General features: G+C 43.7%; 1 protein-coding gene across 1 annotated transcript in view; it reads right to left on the reverse strand.

Moving 5' to 3' along the window:
* Positions 1-2,202: 2,202 nt before the first annotated feature.
* The window catches only part of lrmda (leucine rich melanocyte differentiation associated), a 196,810-nt gene continuing 175,308 nt past the window's right edge, over positions 2,203-23,704 (reverse strand). Inside the window, exons 7-8 of the mRNA XM_078288817.1 lie at positions 3,229-4,155; positions 2,203-3,158 (exon numbers count right to left, since the gene is read on the reverse strand). Coding sequence (XP_078144943.1) covers positions 4,076-4,155 — 80 coding nt within the window. The 3' untranslated portion in view covers positions 2,203-3,158; positions 3,229-4,075. The remainder of the gene's footprint in view (positions 3,159-3,228; positions 4,156-23,704) is intronic.

Below are 23,704 nucleotides of genomic sequence, written 5' to 3' on the forward strand. Positions count from 1 at the left end.
AGCTAATTACTACAGCACAACCCTGAATGACAAATGTTACTCATCTGAGACCGGGCCCGGAAATAAGGACCACTTTTCCCCTTCGGCTTCTCTGGATGAAGTGAGACAGCACTGTTCTGCCAAATGTCTTCAGGTGAAGGAGGGAAAGAGCTTGTGTGTCAGAAATAAAGAGAGGGGGGGGGAGAAGAGAGAGAGAGAGAGAGAGAGAGAGAGAGAGAGAGAGAGAGAGAGAGAGACATTTTTAGAGCTAAGGGACAGCTAAATCTAAATCTCACCCCATCCTTGGGCCTGTTTGCTCCTCTGCTATCAGTGGCCAACTGTCACTCATAAAGACAACTCCTTTTTCCCTTCCTCTCCCTCCTTGTAAATTTGCATTAGCTCATGCCAATCAGTCATCAGGCTGAGGACTGATATCTAGTGACGGGATGATTGGTCTTTAGTTCTTTTGACAGTGAGTCACTCACTGGTGTGCCTTTTGGGGAGGTGAAGGGTGCTGTGCCATCAATGTACTATAGAGTTCTGAACACCAAGTTCAGTAATTATATGCAAATTTATATTAACAAACTTACTGTTACAGTACCAGACATGAAGTACGATGCACATGTGGATTTGAATTGGTCAAAGCACCACTTCAGCTTTTACAAATGAAGTGTAATTACTGTTCAGTGTGCTTACAGTACAATATTTGGTTTTGTCATGCATGTTTACACTGTTCTGTCACATTTCATTTCAAAGAAATTACAAAAAAATTAAAGTAACAGCAAATATTCACTGGATGTACCGCAACATCCAGTTTGCCCACACCCAAGCATGGATCCACACACACACACACACACACACTGTCAGAAACAAGGTATTGAGTTGTACCCAGCGCCAAAACAACTATTTCTGAGAGTGCATTGACACACACGCACACATAGCCCTGCGTGGCTAGTAGAGGGGCCTGCAGGGCTAGTGTAGTAGAATGTCACTGATCTGCTCTGATGAAGTGGTGTGCCATTTGTCCAGCCAGGAAGTTCCCAAGGAGCAGCAGCAACAACACAGCTGAGGGTCAAGGAGGGCATCGCCTACAGGTAGATCTGTGGTTCATACCTTAATTAATCTACTGTCCGTGATGCCAGGCATCCCGTTCACCGCCCTGCGCACACACAGGCGCACGTCAAGCATATGTCTACCAGTTGTGGCACTCCCCGCCCATCCCATAATGCAGTTTGTGTTGGTGTGGCAGCTTGGGATGCGTCCCTGACGAGGATAGGAAGTGACACACACCAAACTCGGTGTGTCCCCCAGCCAGCTCCGGTGGCTCGGGGCCTGTCAATTCCAGCTCCGTCAGTGGCACTGGCTCAATGGCAGTGCCTGTGACACATGTCACAAAGTTTTAAATGTCTGCTCTTTTCAGCAGGATGGCTGGGCGCGCGCAGCAGCCAGGGGAAGGATGACATTTTGTGTCGTGCGGGGGGAACTTGTTGTGGCTCCCCTCTTCCTGCCTCCTCCGGCTGTCAGCCCCAGTTTCCTCTGAGCATATCAAAACACAGACAAATAAACCTTGTCATTTTGAAACGCCGGCACTAGTGACCAGGCTCCTGAACGGCATGTCAGCGGGAATATGGCCACACGGTCCCGTAGGAAATGCATGCACACATACACAAGCATGAATGCATGCACACACACACACACACACACACAACCATGCAAATAAACACAAATGCTTAAGATAATCGAAATAAACAGAGACACAGGCACAGTGAACAAACATGGTGTGGGGCTATCTCTGACCTTTCCTTCATCTGTCTGAGGATGATTGATGTGCTGGACTGAAGCTCCACATGGTTTCCCTCAAATCCCCACTATACACAGCCTCTCCTCTCTATCTGATCACCATGGTTGATACAGGTACATCACTGCTGAGAAGGGCCTGGTGTAATCCCTGAGCCTCATGGCTTGACAAGAGGTTTTTCACTCAGGAACACTTCTCCCATCCACTTTTGTAACTGTAACGAGGCCCAACTGGGGCCATTAAAATGTCAATTGGGTCTGTAGGCTTTGCACTGGAAAAATTATCACTGTGATGGACATTTGATCGCTATGAAACTGTGCACTGTGGCGGCTGAGTGGGAATGAATGTGAAAGTACAAGTGTAGCTTTAGAAGTGTATCAATTTGACAAGATAAAGATGTTACTTGAACTTTTTTAATCAAGTAAAGAGAGCCAGCTAATACAAATTGTACAGGAGATCAACTATATCACATCATTTGTTTAGGCCAAAATTTCAAATTGAATAGTTGCACAGAGAAAATAAGAAATAAGAAATTAAAAAAGGGTAGCACTTTACCTGAAGTGGTTCTGATACAGCATAAGGCATCATAAGCACATTATAAGAAGATTGTGAATGCATGATAATGATTAAAGTCAGAAGATTATAAAATGTACACACTGTTCAAAAAATGAGGGGTTGAATACTTTTGGGGGCAGCTGTATAGTTAATGACTTGATATTAAAGTGAGTTGAATGTTCATCTTGTAATCCATCTGTAATGCATCACAATGCACTTCAAGTAAAGTGTTACCAAAACATTATATTCATTTATTTATTATTATTCCTTAATAATCAGATTAAGGAATATTTCCATAGTCTGTGATTGGTTGCTTTTTGGCAGAAGCCTATGAGAAACAAAACATGGATGAAATGTTGTGGTTAACAGCAATATACAGGAACAAATGGGACCATATTACAATACATAAGTATTAGTCAGTTTAATAAACCTGGAATGAATACCACACGTCATGAAGGCTGATATTGGAAATGTTTTTGTCTTTAAAAGCTGCATTTGAATACATCTATTCCTGAAAATAGTTCTCTCTGAATTAATGTTACATCAGACGTACTAATCTGTGTATTGTATAATCAGAAACTGATTGAAGCATTGCTACTGAATCACACATCAGACAGACCTATGTTGTTGGACTGCAGCTATAACACAGTTTCTGTTTTTCTTCAGAGAGAGACAAAAATAAAACGTGTATGAATTCATACAAATACAATAAAAAAAGGAAAAAGGATAACGACTTCAGTTCATGATATATTTTTACTCTCTTAAAGCTACTACAGTCTTCTCTGTAGCTCCCCTCAGAGCCTTAGTGGTCTGCACCCATAGTGGACTGAGCACATTATGGCTCACAGAAAGAGCCGGGCCTGGACTAACACCCACCCACACACACACCCACACACCCACACACACACCCACACCACCCCCACACCCAGCTAAACCATACAGACTGTCACGCCTTAGAAAAGAGATGAAGTTTGGACTGTACATCTTTAGAGTGTTTAGCCAGGTTGCATGAGACTAGTTCTGTCAAACTCTTTACGGACTGTCCAAATATTTTAGACTGTAGTTGTGTGTGCGTGTGTGTGTGTGTGTGTGTGTGAGAGAGAGAGAGAGAGAGAGAGAGAGAGACAGAGAGAGAGAGAGAGAGAGAGAGGAGCCCATGTCAGGCCCCAGGTGTGTGACCATCACCCCTTTCACCCTTGATTAGTGGCGGTAGTGGACGGGTGATCCATCATGGCTGTCAAAGCAAAGCATGCAATTGGCTGGATCTGTTTGTCACTGACTGTGTGTAAGAGAGAGAGAGAGAGAGAGAGAGAGAGAGAGAGAGGGAGACAGGGAGGGAGAGATAGGGTGGGAGAGATAGAAAGAATGTCCTTGCGTGTATGTCTGGAGTCGTGGGGCTGCTGATGCTTAGAGGCAATCATGTCAATGGGAGTGTCAGTCCTGACTCTGGCTCTGAGCTTGAAGCAGGGAGGCAGAAGCAGACCCAGCTCAGCACAGGAGGCCATTACTATGGGGCTGGAGGATTATTAAAAAAAAGAAGAAAAAAAAAAGTAATTCTCCTTACATAATCATGTCAAGATCTGGTGATGAAGTTAAATCTTTTCCCAGTGAGAGATCAGGTCGCTGGCCCAAAGCTCAAATACAAGGGGAGGGCTTTATAAATAAGGAATTGATTTGTTCATCTTTCTTTCTGTCAACATCCGTCGTCATGCATGTCCCTCTTTTTGGCTGTCCAGCTGTCCATCAGAGCTGGTCATTGCGGATGAATCTGTTGCCTTCCGAGTGCTTGCCGTAATAGACATAGCGACACTTGGCGAACACCCCTAGAAATGGGAAAAGATCATAAGAAAATGTCAGGTGGGGTGCAGGTTTATCCTTATATTAATCAATCTGACCTGAAATCATAAAATTTAAAAAGCATTAACCACTTTTCTTGTTATTAAACACAGTAATGATAGTTTGGTTTTTTTGTCACAATGAGTAAATGATAAAGTGTTATCCATTCCACTTTACTCTCCTAATTTCTTTGTTTGCTTGTGTACCATTCAGCTTTAGACACCCCAGTATATGCAGACAGGATGATCAGTCATGGCCTGTTGCTGGGAAGACTGAGCATGTTGTTCCAGAGGAGGACCAGCATGGCCTCAGGGCAAAGTCCTGACAGTAACAAGCTCACAGCCCTACATCCACCCACACACACTCACACACTGAGCCATCACAGCGAGCAATTATTACAACAATCAGCAGGCAGGGGTGTGGCATGTTTGTGTGTGTATATGTGGGTGTGTGAGTGTTAGGGTCACAAAGTACAGTAGCCTGATATTAAAGATTGATTTTGGTAGAGAGGAACTACTGTGTATCGCGTATGCAATGGCTTGCCATGCTACCACATAATGCCACTTGGGAAGTTACAGTAATGAAGACATACGTTTCATTTGATGTGCCTCCTGAAAAAGCTTGATCAAGACCAGCCAATAGGCTTGGACAGGACTCTGGGTAACAGTACTGCACTATGACCTCTTATTATCACCCATCTGTGTTAAGGATTTGTTATATTCAATCGAGATCACGCTGAAACATGGAGGAGGAGGAGGAGAAGTCCAAGTCTGTCTATATCCATATGAGTCTATTAAAAACATACATAACGCCTTGTTTATTAAAATATTTAGAATTATTGTATCAATGAGGTACAATTCCCTAAATCTACTTTATGAAAAGGAAAAGTTCAGCAAGGGTAGCATTGGTGGAATGCCATTTATAGAAATCAGCTGACCAGAGTGCTGCAGATAAAGCCATATAATATGCCCTCCATGCACCTCAGAGGATGAAGCCAAAATGGCCGACAGTGCTTTCTTGTGGGTAATGAGAGGTGTTGCTGTCCAGGGAGAAAGCTGCCCAGAGCTCCGCGACTGGTTTGCAGCGCCTCTGATGTCACAGCGCTCACAGTGCCACTTGATGAATGCGGTGGGCTGCAGCTAGGTGTCACCTCTCGGCAAATGAGGCAAGGACAAGTGGCATTAGTGCTGTCAATGATCCTCTGACAGGAGAACAGATACAGCTTTCGCCAGGCTTTTTAAATAGACATCAAGTGCATTATAGCCGGCGAGGGGGGCAGGCCGGAGACAGGGCAGGAGAGGAGAGACTTATGGGAGAGGCGGTGTCGCAGAGGGATGAGGGGTGCTCCGAGCGCTAAGTCCAATCACATAATCCGAAGAGACATTGTCAAGGGCGGGGAGAGAATGGCAACTAAGTGACAGAAAGCAGAGACGGGGACAGAGATACTGGTGCCATATTAGTGCCAAGCATATTCTGATGCCACCCTCAATTCTAACCAAACCTGACACATCGCTCTCTTTCCCCCACTCTCTCTGACTCTTCAAAGTAGGCTCCACTAAGTCACACACACACACACATGCGCACACATACGCAGACACACACACAAACACACACACACACTAGTCCCTCGCAGCAGTAGTGGGTGTTCTGTCAGGCGGAGGAGCAGTACAGCGGCAGCAGCAGCCCACAGGCCCGGGGACAAGCTCAGTCAATCTAAATCTGGACTTTGTAGTGGAGCAGCGCTCATTTCCCCTCATAGCCCAGCTACTTGAGGTGATCCAAACACTGAAGTGTGAGGAGCTGTCACCTCCGATAAAATCCGGGACCAGCTCCATGCCTGCCTGCTCCCCCGGTGTGTGAGGGTACATATACGTGTGCGTCTGGATGTGTGTGTCTGTGTGTGTATGTGTGTGTGCATGGGAGCGTCTCAGGCGGTGAGGAGGGGGGAATGAATTCCAGCTGCCGTGCTTCGCCTGGGGATATAGGTGCCACGGCTGGAGACTGGGCTCGACACCACAGGACTCGGGGTGTCTCGCAGCGCTCTGATCACATGGGTGCTGGGCCTTTCACATATTCACAGCTTACCCGCAGAGAGACTCACTCACTCCAGGAGTAGGGCCCTTAAGAGATTACCCACTGAGATACCAGAACCAAGGCTCCTATAAGACATTACCTAGAGGGGATATATTTGTAGGTTGCAACCAAAGCCTTTCAGAGATAACCTTCACAGATGAAGGGACTAAAGCTAGGGGCCCCTCAAGACTTCACACTCTGCTGAGCTCGTCACTAGCCCATGGGGACTGAGGAGGATTGGATGGGAACACATTCTGCCATCCTCCAGCACCAATCAGAAAGCTCTGGACGATGTGTGACCTGTAACTCTCCAACAGCGCTTCAAAAAAAAAAAAAAGATATCTGTGATCAAAGGAGGAAAGAAGAGAGAGAATTAAAATAAGGGGAAAGAATGGAATGAGGAACAGGGAAGAGGTCTGTTTCCCAGCGGGTGGAGGAGCAGGGACGGGGTGTGTGAATGAGTCTATTAATTTTGTGCGTAACCTGGCAAGCTCTCGGTACATTTCAGCATTAAGCAGCCGATGTTGTGCGTAAACACATTCCAGATCGCCGCGTTCCCTTCACAGCGAGAGCTCGCTCTTATTACAAGAGGAGGGAAGAGAGCGATGGGGTGGTGAGAGACGGAGAGGGGAATAACTTAAAAGTGCAAAGCCAAGCTCGCTCTTACATAACACCTTCTGCGGCCTGCTCAGGCCTGTGGGGTTCCGCCTGATGAACTGATACTTAATAACAAGTGGTACAGTGTCAAACCCCGTAGTCTAGGATATCCTCTGTGTATCCTAGGCCATGGATGAGCTCACTCGAATGAACGCACACCCATATACACATTGTCATACACCAACAGACACACATACTCACACCTTATGCACACAAAGACACACACACACGCACACACCGCACGCATTACAGTACACAGTGAGAACAGTGAGAGCAGCCATTAAAGTGACAGATTAAAAAAAGTGATGTGGAGGCTCGTGTTTCCATCATGCCCTGGCAGAGGAACAATCAGGCCTTTGTTCTGCATATGTCACGCAGCACCTTGTTGTTCTTAAGGGGAGTAGCTAGCCCTCTTGTCTTTATTAAAAGGCTGTACAGTTAGTATCTTGTATCTTCCCCCTGGTGAATACTGCAGTGTAGGCTCATCCTCAGACAGTCTGGTCTTTTCAGAGCTGATTACCCAAAGCATGTGTCCTCTCTACGGGGGCTTGATGGGCCATTCTGCCACAGTGTGAGTTAGCTAGCTGTACAAAGCCTCCTATGTACAGTACTCCAATCACATCACATCAACACATTATGGTAAAACAAAAAAAAACAATGACAATGAGTTTTTTGTTGTCTTTTTTAAAATCAAATAATGGGTATGGTAAGAAATAGAATATCTTACTGGGAGCAGATGTATGTTTATTTTCAACCAAGCGCACAAGGAATATTTCCAGTTTCTATAGGTAGTAAATATAGGAAGGATGAGCTTAATAAGTCAGTTAGGGCACTGCAAAATCCCTGCAGACAAAGCTACTACTTATGAGAAAGGAATAGTCCTGTTTTTTAAAAGACGACAACATTTTTCCAGACAAATATTTTTTAAGCCATTCTATATTGTATTGGAAGAAAATGATTGGGATTTTTTTCCAGGGAAATTTTTAGCCCATCTCAAAAACACTAAGACTAGAGCTTTTGTTAGATGACGTGAAGGGACTCCAAGTTCTTAAAATCTTGAACAACTATGCCTTTAATCAACACACACACACACACAGAGGGGGAGAGAGAGAGAGAGAGAGAGGGAGAGAGAGAGAGAGAGAGAGAGAGAGAGAGATGGAGTAGGTTTAATGATTGCTCCCTGCATACAATCAGCTTGACTCTTTTCAAGGGCCATCAATATGTCACGGAAAGACACATCCGACGGATGTAGCTTTTAACATCAAGGTTATCTATTCTAGGCATGAATCCACTCCCTCCAATCCCAGTTTCTCCTCCTCTCTCCTTTTTACATCTATCCTCCCCTCTCCTCTCAACTGTTTCCACTCTTTGTCTTCCTCCTACCCATACTCCCTACACTCGTTTCTTCTTATTTGCTCTCTTTGATTCCCCTCATTTGCTGTCCTTGTGTCATCTTCTCCTTTTCTGTCCCACCGTCCTGTTTGGCCTCTCAGCCAACAATTCCATCAGTGCCGCCATCCATCAGGGAAATAATGCAATGAGGAAAAAAAAAATCAATTAACAAGGCAATTAAACTTTCTGTATTATCTCGAAGGGTTGAAATAACACAATCGGACGGGTGGGGGATGGGGGTCAGGCGGAGGGGCTGGGGGCAGGCATCCATAAGAGTCAGTGTGAGAGTGACTTATGGGCTCGGGGCGTAGGCTACTGTGAGCCTGGGCTATTATTGTGGACACGATCTATCTCCGGCTGTCCTTTTATCAGTTCAGCCCAACGTCATGAGATGGAGTCGCCACCTCCTCACTATAGGAAGGCCTGTGGATAGATAACCCCCCTGCGCCCCATAAACCAGCAGCCAGTGGACTGCGATTCAGCCCACAGAGAGGCTGGCTGGCACACAAAGCACATTGTCATGGAAAGAAATGGGATTGATTCACTTAGTGTGGGCATGATGAGTGTGTGTGTGTGTGTGTGTGTATGTGCTCACACATGCCCGTATGTGTGCATAGTTGCAGGCCCGTATCTCTTATTGGTGACCCATGATATTTCTCGTTAACATCATGAAAGCTGTCTGGTAATTATTTCCAAAGAAGAAGAGTCGGCCAAAAGTATCAGTCATTTTCTACAGGGAATAAATATATATAGCAGCTGGTTCCACCTGTAGAGAGAGCTTCATAATACTGAAGCTTGTTAAACACAGAGCCAAGATTATGTCACTAATGTTCGATATTAAACCAAAACAAGGGCTCTGTGTGTGTGTGTGTGTGTGGGTGTGTTTGCATATGTATCATAAAGGGAGAGAGTCAGAGTGAGAAAGAAAAAGAGTGAAAGTCAGTCTGTGAAGCATACAGATGGCACCAACAAGAGGACTATCTTATTATCATTTTTATGAAGGCCTATTTCTCATGAAAGTAGTGGAGGCTTAATATGGCATGTTGAAACAGAATCTATGCTTACTCTATTCTGTCTATTAGTTTACCATCTTAACAGCTGAGGTGTCACCCGTCTCTCTCTCTTGGGCCTCAGACAAAAGTGCTGCATATAACTTCGAGAGTTAAAGTGACATTTGTCCTCTCCCAATAAAAAATATTTAGTCCATTAAACATAAATAGCTGTCATTATGATGCATGCCTTGGGCCCAGGCCTTCCCCGTTCCCCTCCTGGCTGTTTACTGCGGCCAAACAACTGCAGCGCCTGCATGTTCTCAACTTCAGCGTATTGATTAAACTTTTAAATGGCTGCCATATAACCCTGGGACATCAGGAAGATTAATTTGCGTCAATGTTCATCTGTAATTCATTAGCCATTTATACTCTCCACATCCACACGGGCTATCAGGGAAATGCGCCCCATTTTTCACCCAGGCAGAGGCTGGGGAGAAGGCAGGGAGAAGGAGGGATGGAAGGAGGGATGGGAGGAGGGCAGGAGAGACAGGAAGGAGGGGATTATAGTGCCTACAACAGAAGAAATACTCCAGCCAGCCAAGAGTGCATTGCAAGGCACAAAGGCCAGTAATACATACAGTAGATTTAATTACATACTAAAACGATAAAAACAAAAAAAAACATCCAAGATACACATTGCCAGTTCATAGAAATGTGCTGCTGTATCTTGTGCTGGAATACTGGGAAAAGCACCCAGTATCATCTATCCAGTGGTGAATTGATTCTAATTTGCGTTAACGGTTTTGGCTTAACAAGGCTCCCTAATAGCATGCATATTCATTAAACTGGAGGAGAGATAGTATGCTCAACCCATTGCCTTCTCTGTTGACATTGGATGAAGCTCTGATGTCAGACTTTCCAAACTCTTCTCACCAGTCAGCCTGGCATGTGTATAGTTCCTGTCAGTCAGTCAGTGGTTAGCTTGTCAGCCCATTCAAACATCATGCTCCTCAACCATGTTATATATACTTTCATCATTCTCTCATTCTGCTCCCTCTAACACATTCTTGAGCTTTTATTTATTGCGATGTATGTTTGTATCCGTCGTCACGCAGCCAGCTTTCACTGGCAGTTTGTTTTGACTTTATAGTCAGGTGTGGAGTTTTAAATTATTGGGGTGGAAGAGTCCAAGCCTGAGACAAAAAGAGCTGGAACAGGGCGGATTTTGGAACTGCGTGCATGACTTGGATAAAAATACGCCGGGAAGGCCAAAAAAGGATGAAAAAGAGGGAGAGAATGTGTGGGAGACGGAGAGTTGAAAGATTTGCTGTTGCCCCGGGCTGATAGGCTGTCAGGGGAAGGTTGCTAGGTCGTGGCTCAACCAGCCCTGATCAATACCAGGTTGATTTTGCCACATGATTCTCCTTACAGGGCAACAATAACACATATCTTTTTACATGCTTCAGGGACTGAGACCTCCTGTTAAAGGGGAGACTAGCCTTGTGATGAGGGTCATTACTGATAGATAGATTACAAAATGACATTTTAAACACATACAATAAATATAGACACAGTTACTGTATATAGGCATAGAATGCAATGCATGTGTATCTGTTATGTTTTGAGTACATCAGTAGCTTTGGTTCATCCCTGGAAAATGACAATCCATCACTGTCAGTTCACTAAATGACTAGAATCAAACACTGTAAATTGAGGATGGCATTATTCATTGATGGGTGAATTACAGTTATAACCAGATAAATGCCTATCAGTCTTTGTACTCCCAACTTATGAGGATGAAAAGGAAATTGAATTCTGGGGGACATAAATTTTGACTGAAGAAAGAGATTACCGTTGTGGGGGTCTAATGAAAAAACGGTGAAATTAATTTCAGTGACATTTATTCCACATAGAGCCAGGAGAGAACACTGGTTACAGTAGCTCTGGCGTCTGGAGATAAGAGGAGGGCGGTTTAAGGCGGGGGACTCAGCCAGTTTACAAAGTCCTAATCCCCTTGGAGCGCCTCTCTCAAGGCATCCACTATCATCTAGCCAACGCACCACAGGGCTGACAACACGCACTTTGCATATGAGAAAACCGAAAACTCTCCTGTCAGCACAATTATGACAAGCGGGTTATTTACTGCTAGAGTTATTGAAAAGGTTCGTCTATCCTTGAAGGTGCATGAAACCACTAATGACACTGGTAATCATAAGTGCTCATTTTCTCCGTCAACATGTGGATCACAAATCACCACACACGCACACCACACGGCCTGACACTGATCGATTGTGTTCTTCATTACACCCAGGATTTCTAATTAAAAGAAAAGCCCAGATAAGTGGTTCAAACCTCTGACCAAAAAAGAAAGAAAAAGTGAAAACCGCAATTAGCGTTTTGGCTGCGTTCGGTAATGGCGCTGTTAATAAGAGCGGACGGCGAGTCACTCAATGAAAGTTTAATCACTGGGACAGGATTCAATAACAAAAGAGCATAATATTAATCACCAGAGAGTGATAACTTCACTGCTCATCTCTTTGACATTGGAGGAAGGGATGAATTAATGATGCTCTCCATCCGAACACATTAAATAATAATTATCAGGCAAAACAGCATGAAAGGGACTGCATAATGAACCCCATTGTCAGGTCAATTACAACCACATAAAACTGTTCAAAGGGAAGTCGCTTGTTACTAGATAGGCATACTAGAAAGGACAACGGTGGCTATATCAATGAAAGGTGCTGGGCAAGCTATTCCTTCTGATATCTGGGTTAGACGTAGTATGCGTTGAGGCGCGGGGTTGAAATAGCATTTATGTTTAGAGGGCACTGAAACTCTGAACACGCCTAGATAGTTAGAAGCGTTCAGTGAGGCATTCAGCAGGGAACACATCGAAAATTGGTTAGCCAAAGATAAATGACACGACAATGACAGTGTTTTGTTGGCTCTAAAGCAATGTCAGTCGCTAAGTGCCATGTTAACTAAACTCAACCACACAGACAATGATGGACTTCACGCGTCAGTGGACAAAATGGCACCTCACTACCTGTCAGTGGCAATCTCCATCAAATCAAAGATGGCCAGCAAATTTGGCCACAAGAGGAACTGCCACTGGAGTTTTACACATGCATACATACACACGCACGTACGCATGCACACTTGCACAATTTTAATTCTCTAGCACTTACTTTCATAATCACGCCATAAAATTGACAATGGTTGTTTTATTAAGGGTTTTATGAAAGCCCGTGCCTTTCACACGGTGCTAGGCAGTTCAGTTTGTCCTCCAACTACTCCTCTTTTTGAGCTAGACATCAATTACCGCATGACTGCTGCTACTCTAAGACACTCTCTTAAACAAACAGCCTGGCAACCTCCAGCATGACACATATCAATACTAATCTGACGTCTGGTTCCACAGCCGTCCCCCTTGGACCCCGGCTGGCTGCACCTGCCTGACCAAGGGGGCCCGGCGTCGGCTCGACTCCTTCACACTTCCTTCCCCTGCAGACATCAAACACTTATTACTCCACATCCTGGCCCTGCTAACTGACTGGCCTGTCTGGGCCACACTGGGACCCCATTATTAGAGTCATTTCAGTGCCCATCCTGACGCCTGTTAGGCAGTTCTCTACCTGGGGCTCCTGCTCCCTGCCTGCCCGACTGAGTGCCTGGCCAGCCAAACAGTGATTGGACATGACATGGTGACAGAAAACAGGGGAGAAGGGCGGTGGAAATAAAAGAACAGGGATGGTAGAGAGAGGTTGAGAGAGACGGAGAGAGAGGAAGGTGGGTAGGTTGGCCAGGGCCCTTGTGGCGTAGGGTGTGCCCATCAACACGGATGAGCGTTAGCCAAGAGCCGCATGTCACAATGATGGAGGGGCTGGATCACTCACATCAGAGCTTCATCTGACTGGAAGATATCAATCTCCAGGCCTAATCCAAAAGGACATGGTAAAATATCCTTTAACATTGCTCTCCCTCTCTGTCTTTGTGTGTCCCCTGCCTCTGTCTCTTTCAGTTGAAAACGTGTGTAACCTTCATTGTTGGGCCTCAATTGACCACACTCTCATTTTCACATCCCATTTCCTCTGTCTCTAGCAGTGACGGTCAAATTATGACGGCCAAAATGGTACCTTGACATATGACATTTAGCGCAATTTGTCACCAAATTTGCCATGAAAAAAGAAAAAGGAAGAAACACACACACACACACAAAAGCAATTAGTGAAGCCTAGTGTTTCTTTTCTGACTATTTTTTTTTAAAATTCATTTCAAATAATTCTTAAGTATTTACACAACAAAAACTTTGGATGGCAGTGTAATCGCTATCACAACTGACCATCTATTAAAACATACAAGCAAGCAAACAAGCAAATAAATAAATATAAGATACCATAAGATAAAAACAACCAAAAAACGTATTCCAGGTGACGCTACATGCTGGTCGTGTCAAATCACGTGGCATCCTGCACCGGCAGAACTTATAACCAACGAACACCACAGCAGCCAATCAGGCGTGAGGCAGAGGTGATAACAGCGCTGCGATGTGTGGAATATTTCATCCCCCTCTGGCCTGGCTTTGTCCGTACAGACGGATGGCTCTACTGTAACTCTACTTCTCTTAATTAATATGACATATCCCCCCCTTCATATGCAGGGAGTGAGGGAGGGGACAGAGAGATGAAGGGATGAGGGGATGATTAACTGTGGATCTGTCCCTCCCTGTGAGGAATGATCTCGCCTCTTCTCCTCTCCCCATTCCTCCCTCCCTCCTCTCTTCATTTCCGTCTCTCTCTCTCTCCCCTGTCTGCGTCTCTCTTTGGCTCACTTCATTTCTTTCTGCACCCTCCCCTCCTCTTGCACCCCTTTCTCTTTTGCTCTTCCCTTATCTCTGTCTCCCTCTCGCTCTCTCTCTCTCTCTCCCCCCTGCACCCTCTGCTCTCTCCTCCTTTCCCCTGACACCCTCGGACTGTCCTCAGCCCCCTGCACATCTCCTGACAGGTAGAATAATAACGCTCGTACATCACTGCCCCGAAAAGTCCAATAACCTAAATCTTCACTTGCCACACACCCCGGGACTCAATTACTTTATTGACATGTAATCTTCATAAGGGGAGAAATATTGAGCATGTAAGGTCAGCCGGTTATGAAGACATATTATCATATTATCTGCATGAGGGTTGTAGGGGCTAGGACCTGACAAAGCTAATTATAATGGTACATGTTTCAGAGCTCAGAGCGTATTATCTGCTTGGCTGCTTGGTTGAGCCACAGCTGAGGTATAGAGGAGAAGGGGATGAGATTTCAAACCTAATAGGGGCTGGATGTCATCTCAGGGCATGGGAATTAATGAAGCCAAATATTATCGACTGCACATCACAGCGCTAATACACTTGATTTGTTCATTGTATTTCTCAGGCTTACAGCGGCATAGTCAAACGGCTAACAGCATATCACAATGCAACCTGACCAAGGAGGCAATTTCTAAAACTGGACAATAACCAAAACTATCGCTTCCCTGCGAGTGTTTGTATAAAAAGTGCAGTATGAAATCAGCTGTTTGTGCTGTAGCTTGAGCCGCTCCTCAGCCAAAATGTCACAGTGGGTTAGTGATGGCAGGAAGGACAGATGCCCATGGCCGCGTTATCGCTTCTCTCCCAAGGTTATCTTAATATCATCCTCTCTGCTCTGCCATTAGGATCTACTGCCTGCTACATCAGGGAAAACAATAACATGTACAATGGTACATCATTTTCTACGGTGGGGGTGCTCTGATAAAACCCTGAATTCACTCCATACAATATGGGTACGATCTAAAGAGAAAATAATATAACTAAGCCCGTTATTTTAACCAGAGACACTATGGATCAAAGGGCACAAAACAAACAATAGGCTAGCCCAGAGACATTGCATCTCAGGGTCACAGTGTGCAAACAAAAGAGCCTACCGCCAGACATGTGAACATGTTCATTTCACTTTATCCAATATCATGCCCTTTTCCCCTATTTCTGCTATCCAACTGTCTGAATCTTTAACTCAGAATTACACCCTCCAGAAGACGCCTAAAATAGTGTGGACTGGTTGGCCAACACTGCCGAGGGTTGTCTGTTAGCACTAGCTAATGGTGTCAAACGGAGAGACATATTTTAGCTTTCTTACGAGGCTATCCAGGCACTCATGCTCTAAAGGCTGGAAATGCTCTATTCCTTGCACTAAAATAATTTGTTTGTTTTAAATGGCCCAGATTCTTAATGAAGTGTTTACTGTATTATGTTTTCGATGACAACCAAATTAGAAGTCACTGTTTTGTTAGGCACATATTTGAGTTACAGTAGTATAAAATTCTCAACTCAAATACAAACATATACAAACACAAACGCATATTCAAAGAACTACATCTTTCTGAGCAGATATGATAAGGTTAGATGGCTTGCAACTCTGTGAGGTTAATCAGAAGGTTTAGTTTTGAACGCATGGTGTCCTGAGGGAGGGAAATGGAGAAAGTAGCCTTTTAAATCACAACAATCTGGGATAAATTCATATGTTTGACCAAAATGACTCAGTCAATCCAATCATCTCGCAGCGACACAACATGCCAGAAACGATCTACAGATCAAATTATGACAGTGAAATAACTTGTCTGCTTATATTATCATGACAGAGAAACCTGCTCCTTCTGCTTAAAGTGACTTCATCAGCAAATCATAGTGACAGATTAAAAGGTTGTTTTGGACTTCCTAGCATTTCAGTGACCTCGCTCTTTTCATTCTGGTTGAGCTGGAATGTTGATGCTGGTAAAACCATAAAAGACCTGCTACTTCCTGTAACTGAGGCTCCCCGTTATATTCTGAGAGAAATAAAACCCACATGTCAGTTCGACAAAATAGGCATGACACTCATATCCAGTTGACCTAATGGACTTCCAAGGCAGGGCGGCGCAAGTTGAAATCTCTGATACTGTGGGTGCGTTTGGTTCAGCTCGGACACTGTTCATTCAGTTGGATAGTGAGGCTGCAGTAAACAGATCCAAAGCACTGGGATTCCTGTGTATGGCATGATGGTCCTCTCCTCCCTTTACAAGCAGCAAAAAAATCCAAGCAAGCCTTTCACACAGTCCCGATGCAATGAATAATCTAAATGGCACTTAATGTGAGCTATGCTGATACTCTGACAATAGTTTGTGTTCAGACATCACAGCTTAGTGTCTCCCGATTGTATATTGATGCCGAGGCGGTTGACAATAAATCACTGGATTCACCAGTGAGTGAGAAAACAGTTTAGACAATGGCCCAATGGAGCTTACCGTAATTGACAGATGAGTTCAGCTCCTTCCACCACAATAGCTTTGGAGCACTGAGAGTATCTGGGAATGAGTGCGTCGTCGTGTGTTTGTTTGTGTGTGTGCGTGTGTTTATATGTCCGTGCATGTGTGTATATGACGACGTTCCAAGACCCACAATATTCCAGAGAACCAGTACCTGCCATGCCTACCTGGAATGTCTGCATTGCATTTGATATACATTCATGCGTTTATGCATTAGAGGATATTGCCATTTTGATAGCAATTTACATAGTAACATCTGCACATCTGTGTGCCTGCCTTGGAAAAATAACTCCTGGCTCAATATACTGTATGAATTGTCAAATACACTTGAGAATGGTTCACCGAACTTACCAAGACCCTTAGGAAATTTTCAGGTGTCATAATTCAATCACTAAATTGCCTAATAAAATGCAAGAGATATGAAGCAAGAGTCAGGAAAAGCCAACGCATGGAGCCTGTAGCAGCCTGTCCAGCAGAGCTCATTACTGTATGTATGTTTAGTGTACAACTGTTTTTTAGCAGGCTTTGATATAAAATCGGATATCTCATTTACAACTGTAGGATATTTTATCCCAGTCCCAGTAAAAATCGCTACCATCGTTCACCATACAATGCATTCTATAGCATTAGAATCGGCTAAAAACGTATTTATTAAAAAAGGATAAATTATAAGTTAGGGCACGGAAACTTTCCTTGAGGTCTTGGCAAAGCTAGGTGAACCATTCTTGGGTGTAGTTCTGTCATTGAGCAACGGGTTATGCTATTTTTCCAAGGCAGGCGTTTACATTTGCAGCTGTTACTATGGAGATTGCTAGCTAAGTGGTGATATCCTCTAACGCATGATAAACCTTGCGCAGCATGAGTGTTGTGTAGGTGTCATTTACACACTAAGCCAACGCGATGTGAATGCTACATGTACATTAAACCTAAATGAAAGATATTATGTCATCGTTACACCGTCACTACATGTGTCGCCCGCCTGGATCTCCATTGGGAGTCTATGTAAATTCTTGCCATAATCTTCAGTCTTGGTCTGATGGTATATATATAGGTAGGCGTTACAGGTACTGATTCTCTAGAATATTGACGGTCTTGGTCCATTATAGTGTGCGTGTGTGTGAATGTCATCTAGATAGCCAACAAGAAGAGGTAGCTGTTGTGTCATTGCAAGCTGTAGCCTAGCCTGTAACAGGACAGTAGAGTCCATTTTATGTTGCTGTGTAAATTATCCCTGGTCGCCCCCTTTTTCACTGCATTGGTGATTATATGCGTGCCTATGTTACGATCATGCCTGACAGAAAGGTTTGGTGATGTAGCACAGTTGTTAAGCCATACAGAATGTGTTGTCAGCCAGCATGATAAACTGGCCACCGAGTGAATTGGAATCTAATTTGTTGGACCCATTAACCAGACTAGCATTAAGGCATGTTTTCATCTTGAATGATTACTGCGTGAGATCAGTTACCCTAGAATTACAGTCTACTCAAAATATAATTCATTAAAAACACACTGATTAAGATATATGATCTTACATAAACCAACAAGATAAATATGTTTAACCAAGAACTGTATCTGTTTCTGTTAACTTGGCATATCATGCCATCTAAAATATGAGACATTTTGTATCTTTCTGTAAACATCCCCGGTAATATACAATAATTATAAAGCTATCAGGATTTATTGTGGTCTGATCCTGTCCCCCTTTAGGATGACAAGTTGTCTAGCATCTGCCAGCATGTTAGTAGCTCTTCATCAGAATGAAGGGTAGAGAGCCTTCTCACACAGACAGACTCCAACTGCTTGCTGAGCAATTTGTTTCAAGGGGTACTGACACAGAGGAAAACTGGTGGACCCTACATCCATCCTGCTGTAAAAATATCCAAAACCATCTGGCAGCCAACCCCCATCCTAAATTACCATGATGGACTCCCACCTTTGGAAAACCAGGAGGGCTATAGAAACCTGCTCCAACTTCTGACTAAAAGTAAAGACTGGAAAGACTAGACCGCATCTCAGTTGTCCTGAACCACAGCTACAAATCATGGTGGAAAATGAATAATAGTTTGACTGCATTAGCAATCCCAGAATTTCAGAGCTGACTCTAGCAGTATGGCCTATCCATTTGGGCTGATTTATGTTCTGCTGCTTTCCTGAGAATGACCGGTGCAACTGGGAAGAAGACCAAGGTCCAGAGCACCAGCGGTATGTTATTCCAAGAGGGTTGGGCCTGCTTGGCAAGAACTCATGTCCTTGTCTATCTGTCTGACACGTTCGGAGTAGAGGCCAACATATTGCTTCAAACTTATGTCTGTTTGTGCCTGAGTAAGTCTAAATGGGTGAGTCCAATTGGGTCTGTATCATCATAAATAACAAGGGCTTGTCTCTAATGGTCACGGAAGGTAAAGATTTAAGAGGCTACACATTCTCCCACTGCTGAGGGAATGGTTCAAAGTTTATTAAACATAATCATATTTCAGTGGTGGTGGATGGATGAGCTGAGTTCACGAGCATGATTGTGAGCTTTCGGGTTCAGTTTTCTAAAATGCGAAACATATTTTCTAAAATGCAAAACGTTCATTATAAAGTAATGTAGATGTTCTACAAAGCACTGAGGCATCAGATTACTTTGTACAATGAGTTTGGAACAACAACAGATTCAGCTATCAAACATCTCATTTGATCTATGAACTTTTAGTGGCATCGTAATGAAACTGTTTAGATCCCTTCAGTCAAAACAATTTCAGCACATTTTCAACGTGACTTTCAAACATCCCTTATTAAGAAAAAATATCAAAGAGGAAAATATTTACTTTTATACCAGTAGTGGCAAGAACTAACAAACAAATATCTTAGAATGGCACAGAATTTGACAGTGCCATCTTTCCACTTTAAGTTCTTGCTGTATACGTCCGACATCAGTTTAAGAACTCAAGACACTCAGGAGACTCACTCAACTACATCAAACGGCAAGGTAAAAACAATAGTGTCACTGACATTTCCCCAAACCCAGCACAAACAGAATTATTCAGACACAGCGAGAGGAGTGCCATCCGATAACGGAGGAGATAATGACACTTGGTGGAAGGCAGCTTTCTCAAAGCAGTTTAGAACTGGCACGCCAGAGTTCAGCAGTTAAAACTGTCACGGAAGTTAAGGAGGTTATCCTGGCATTTTAATCTAGCCTGCTCTGAAAGAGAGAACGTGGAGGTGATTTCCAGGGCTAGTAATAACAAGGACAGGCCTGCCTCCAAAAATGAGCTCTCATCATTTTGGATGCGGACAGTGCAGTGTGTTGTGGAGGCACGGTGAAGGATTGCAGGCCCAGTTTGCCTCGTCCTCTCTCCCCTCATCCATCTCCATAGGCCGGCTCTAATGGATATTCATGTTGCTGAGCCAATCCACTCCTGGGAGGAATAATATCACATCATCTGACTCCGATAAAGGAAAGAGAGCCTGTCCTCATAGAGGGGGAGCATATATATATATATATATATCACTGTATATATATATATCACTTGAGCTACACTGCCACAGGATGGATTGATGTGACTGTGACTAGATTTTCAGAAGGTCGTTATTCATTATATACAATGAGTCTGGATTAGAAAAAATATATTGTGGAACAGGTTTAGCAATTAGTATCCCGCTTTCCTCTGGATGGGTTGGTCCCACACTCACCACACACACACACACACACACACACACACACACACACACACACACACACAAACACACACACACACACACACACACACACACACACGGCATATATATACATTCTCGCTGATCTTCTTATATTAATATATAAAATTGTTAATTTATAAACATTAATATACTGTATTATTTTAGAATACAGATAATTGGTAATTGCTAATATATAATAATATATTGCTAATATATATTGCTGATAATATTGCTAATATATAATACATTCTAGAATTCTAGAATACTTCCTAAAAATCTAAAATATACATGTATATAAATATACATATGAGTGTGTGCAATGGATTATTGAGCCATGCATCTGATTTTGAGTATAGGAAAATACCCAGACAACCTACAGTATTTCATATCCTGGCACGATATCTAAGTAGTGCCTCTGGGAAAAAGTGTGCATGCTCATTCAAACACATGATACCCATCTTTTTTTTTTTTTTATGAGCATTGATTGTGGCTGTATTCTGATTTACATGAATACATCTAAGATGGCAACAAAACACCCACACTTTAGAAACTAATCTCAAACACCTCATCAACTCACAAACTGGCAAACACTCCACAGAAATAAAACCTTGATGCAGTGAAAAGTACTTGGGAAACATTTTTATGAATTCAGGTCAGGGAATAAGGCCATGTCTTTACTTTGTCAATTCACCTCATAAAGATGGGTGCACAGCCTCACTCAACACCCTGTCTGTGTATAGCTGGCAGTAAGATTCCTCCATATCCTTCCCTCTAACTATACTTCTGCATATTCCTCTTGTGCTTATCTTAAATATCCAGATTGGAACAGCAAGTGATGTTGAAGGCACACACTGTCTATATTTTGCTTTAATACAAATGTTTATAAAAACCAGTCCCACAAAGGATACTCTGGACCAATTTGTGATGTGTGCAGGAAAGGCTTAAACCTTGCTCTTTCCATTTGCCTCATTTTAGTTGTGTGGGGGCCAGTGTGAGTCTTTGTGTTAAAGAGTGATGTTTATCAGGGGACAGATCCCGCTGGTATAATCATTACGAGGCTGAGTGAAATGTCTTGCAGAGCACGTACATGTGTCTAATGGGAGACGTCAAAGGTGCTCTGTCTTTTCTCATCGAGTTCCAGAGAAGACATTTCCATACTCAGAGAAACTTATCAAGCCAGTGCAAAAAACAAAGGGAATATTATCAGCAGAAAGATGAGTGTTTTCATTCTAGGTAGAGGCTGACATCAAACAGAACTGAGGTATTAGTCAGGAACGGCATGGAAGCCAAGCCAGGAATAGAGAAACAGATGGCTGAGGTAATGCATCAATTAATTTCATTTAAAAAAATCTATATCTAATGGCATGTGGGTTCATTTTAAACAACATGACTTCATGAAAACATTCATATTCATATTCATGACAACATCTGATCCATGCAGTTAGTGATGATATCAAGCTATGGCTTTAAGATACTAGCTAATACCAGCTCCTGATAAACAAAATCAGGGAACTGTATATCTCTTTTGAAGCATTACCTAATAAATTTGAAAGCCTTCAAACTCACTTTTAGTTTTACTAACCGCACTCTGCAAAGAACATTAAGTCATCAGTCAAACCAACAACCTTTCCCTTCGTAATGACAACAGCTAAGTTTCAACACTAGCGGTTTAGTCATCCATTAGTCATGTATCCCATCCAGATGTCTGGTGGAGGAGAGGAGGGGAGGAGGAGATAGCAGCAGGTGTAGATCTCTCTGAGCCCAGCTGAGCTCTAAAAGGCAGTGCTTAGCACCCACAGCTCTGTCATCTGGCCTCTCCCCTGTCTCCACCAGCCTCTCGACAGCCCATTCCTCATCATTTACCCCTTTTTGGCAAAACCCAGAGCCCTTCTAATGGGCCACTCTGAATGCTTCCAGATGTTTGTTTATTTGTTGTGCAGCAACTGTAAAACAGTTTACTCTTAGTTTGGATCTGTTCCCGTTGCTCCATTTTTGGGGGGGTGAGGGAGCTAGGGGAGTGTAGCGGGAGTTGCAGTGCAGATCACCCCGACATGTAATGAAAGCGAACTGCCAAGCAAATGTGAGGCGTCCCATGGGTGTCGTCAGCAAGGAGTTTTTTGCTTTGAAGGCTGCTTTCCTCTGGGGGTTTTAATAGCAGTTGTGCACCATTTAAGATACATACATACAAAGTAGCTGGAAGCAGGCCCAGAACAACAAGATTAAAAGGGCCCAGGGCTCATACTGTAAGGCAGATTTCAGGCTTTGTTTCTTCTCTGTTTACTCTGGTTGTACAAAGATATCCCTTTCATTTACTCCTGTCACTGCTGAGGGATGGCCTGCTCAAATTTAATCTGATACCTGTAAAAAGCAGTTACTAGTGTCTGGCATATTTATTGATATACACAGAAAATGAAAAAATATTTCATTAAAAAAATCTCAACTGTGCACACGGATAAATCAATCAAATATGAACCATCTTGTACATACGTCTAAACTACAGCTATAATTAGATCTATGGAATAAACCTGTGAATCTTCAAAACATGTAATGCTATGAGAATGACAGGTAGGTAATAAATAATCGAGCACATTGTTTTGTATACTGTAATCATAATTCCTCGTGGCAAGGCACAAGAACGCAGCATGTCATTTGGTATAGCTTAATAATATGGTATGGACCAGTCTTCACGAAGACATGCAGTACTTTAGGCTGGGACTCCATTTTGGACTGTTAGAGTTAGAGTTGAGCTGACAGTTGGACCAGGGCTGAGAGTTAGAGCCAAGGTGACAGTAGTGGAGGATCCTCAGGCCGCTCTGCCAGACTATATACTCCACTCCACTCTGTGTCACGCCTTCACCAAGACACACTGGAGCCCCCACCTCCCTCCTTCACTTTGTCTTTTGTCTAGCTTTCTCTCATTTTTAAGTCTCGCCTTCTTTCACTGTCTAACGCTGGTCCTCTTCCTGTCTCTTCCTCTCTCCTTTATCTTTCACTATCCTTCCCTCTAGTTCTCTTCCTGTACCGGTTGTCGGACCTGCTCTATGAAACAGTTGATTCAGATTGCACTATTTCTACAGCGCAGTTCTCCCTCTTCCCCGCTTTCCCCTTTCTCCCTCTCCCGCCTTCTCTTTTCTTCTCTGCCCTGTTTCTCCCTGTCTCCTCCAGGTTGACTCCTCCACCCACCAAGACAGGGACTTATCCTGGAGCTCTGTCCTTGGTCTCCACCCCTCTCTCCCTGGGCAGTGACCTGCCAGCGCTGGCCTCCTCTGGGAGCTCCAAGCTGCTGTAATTACCTCTGGCACCCGGGCTCTGGGGCTTCCACACAGGTGACATGGGGGGAGGAGAGGGGGGCCACAGAGGGTTGAAAGGAGGAAAGGGAGGTTCTCTCTGTGCAGCCGACAGGGCGAT

This window comes from Centroberyx gerrardi, chromosome 15 (assembly GCF_048128805.1).
Source record: "Centroberyx gerrardi isolate f3 chromosome 15, fCenGer3.hap1.cur.20231027, whole genome shotgun sequence".
NCBI classification, from domain to species: Eukaryota; Metazoa; Chordata; class Actinopteri; order Beryciformes; family Berycidae; genus Centroberyx; species Centroberyx gerrardi.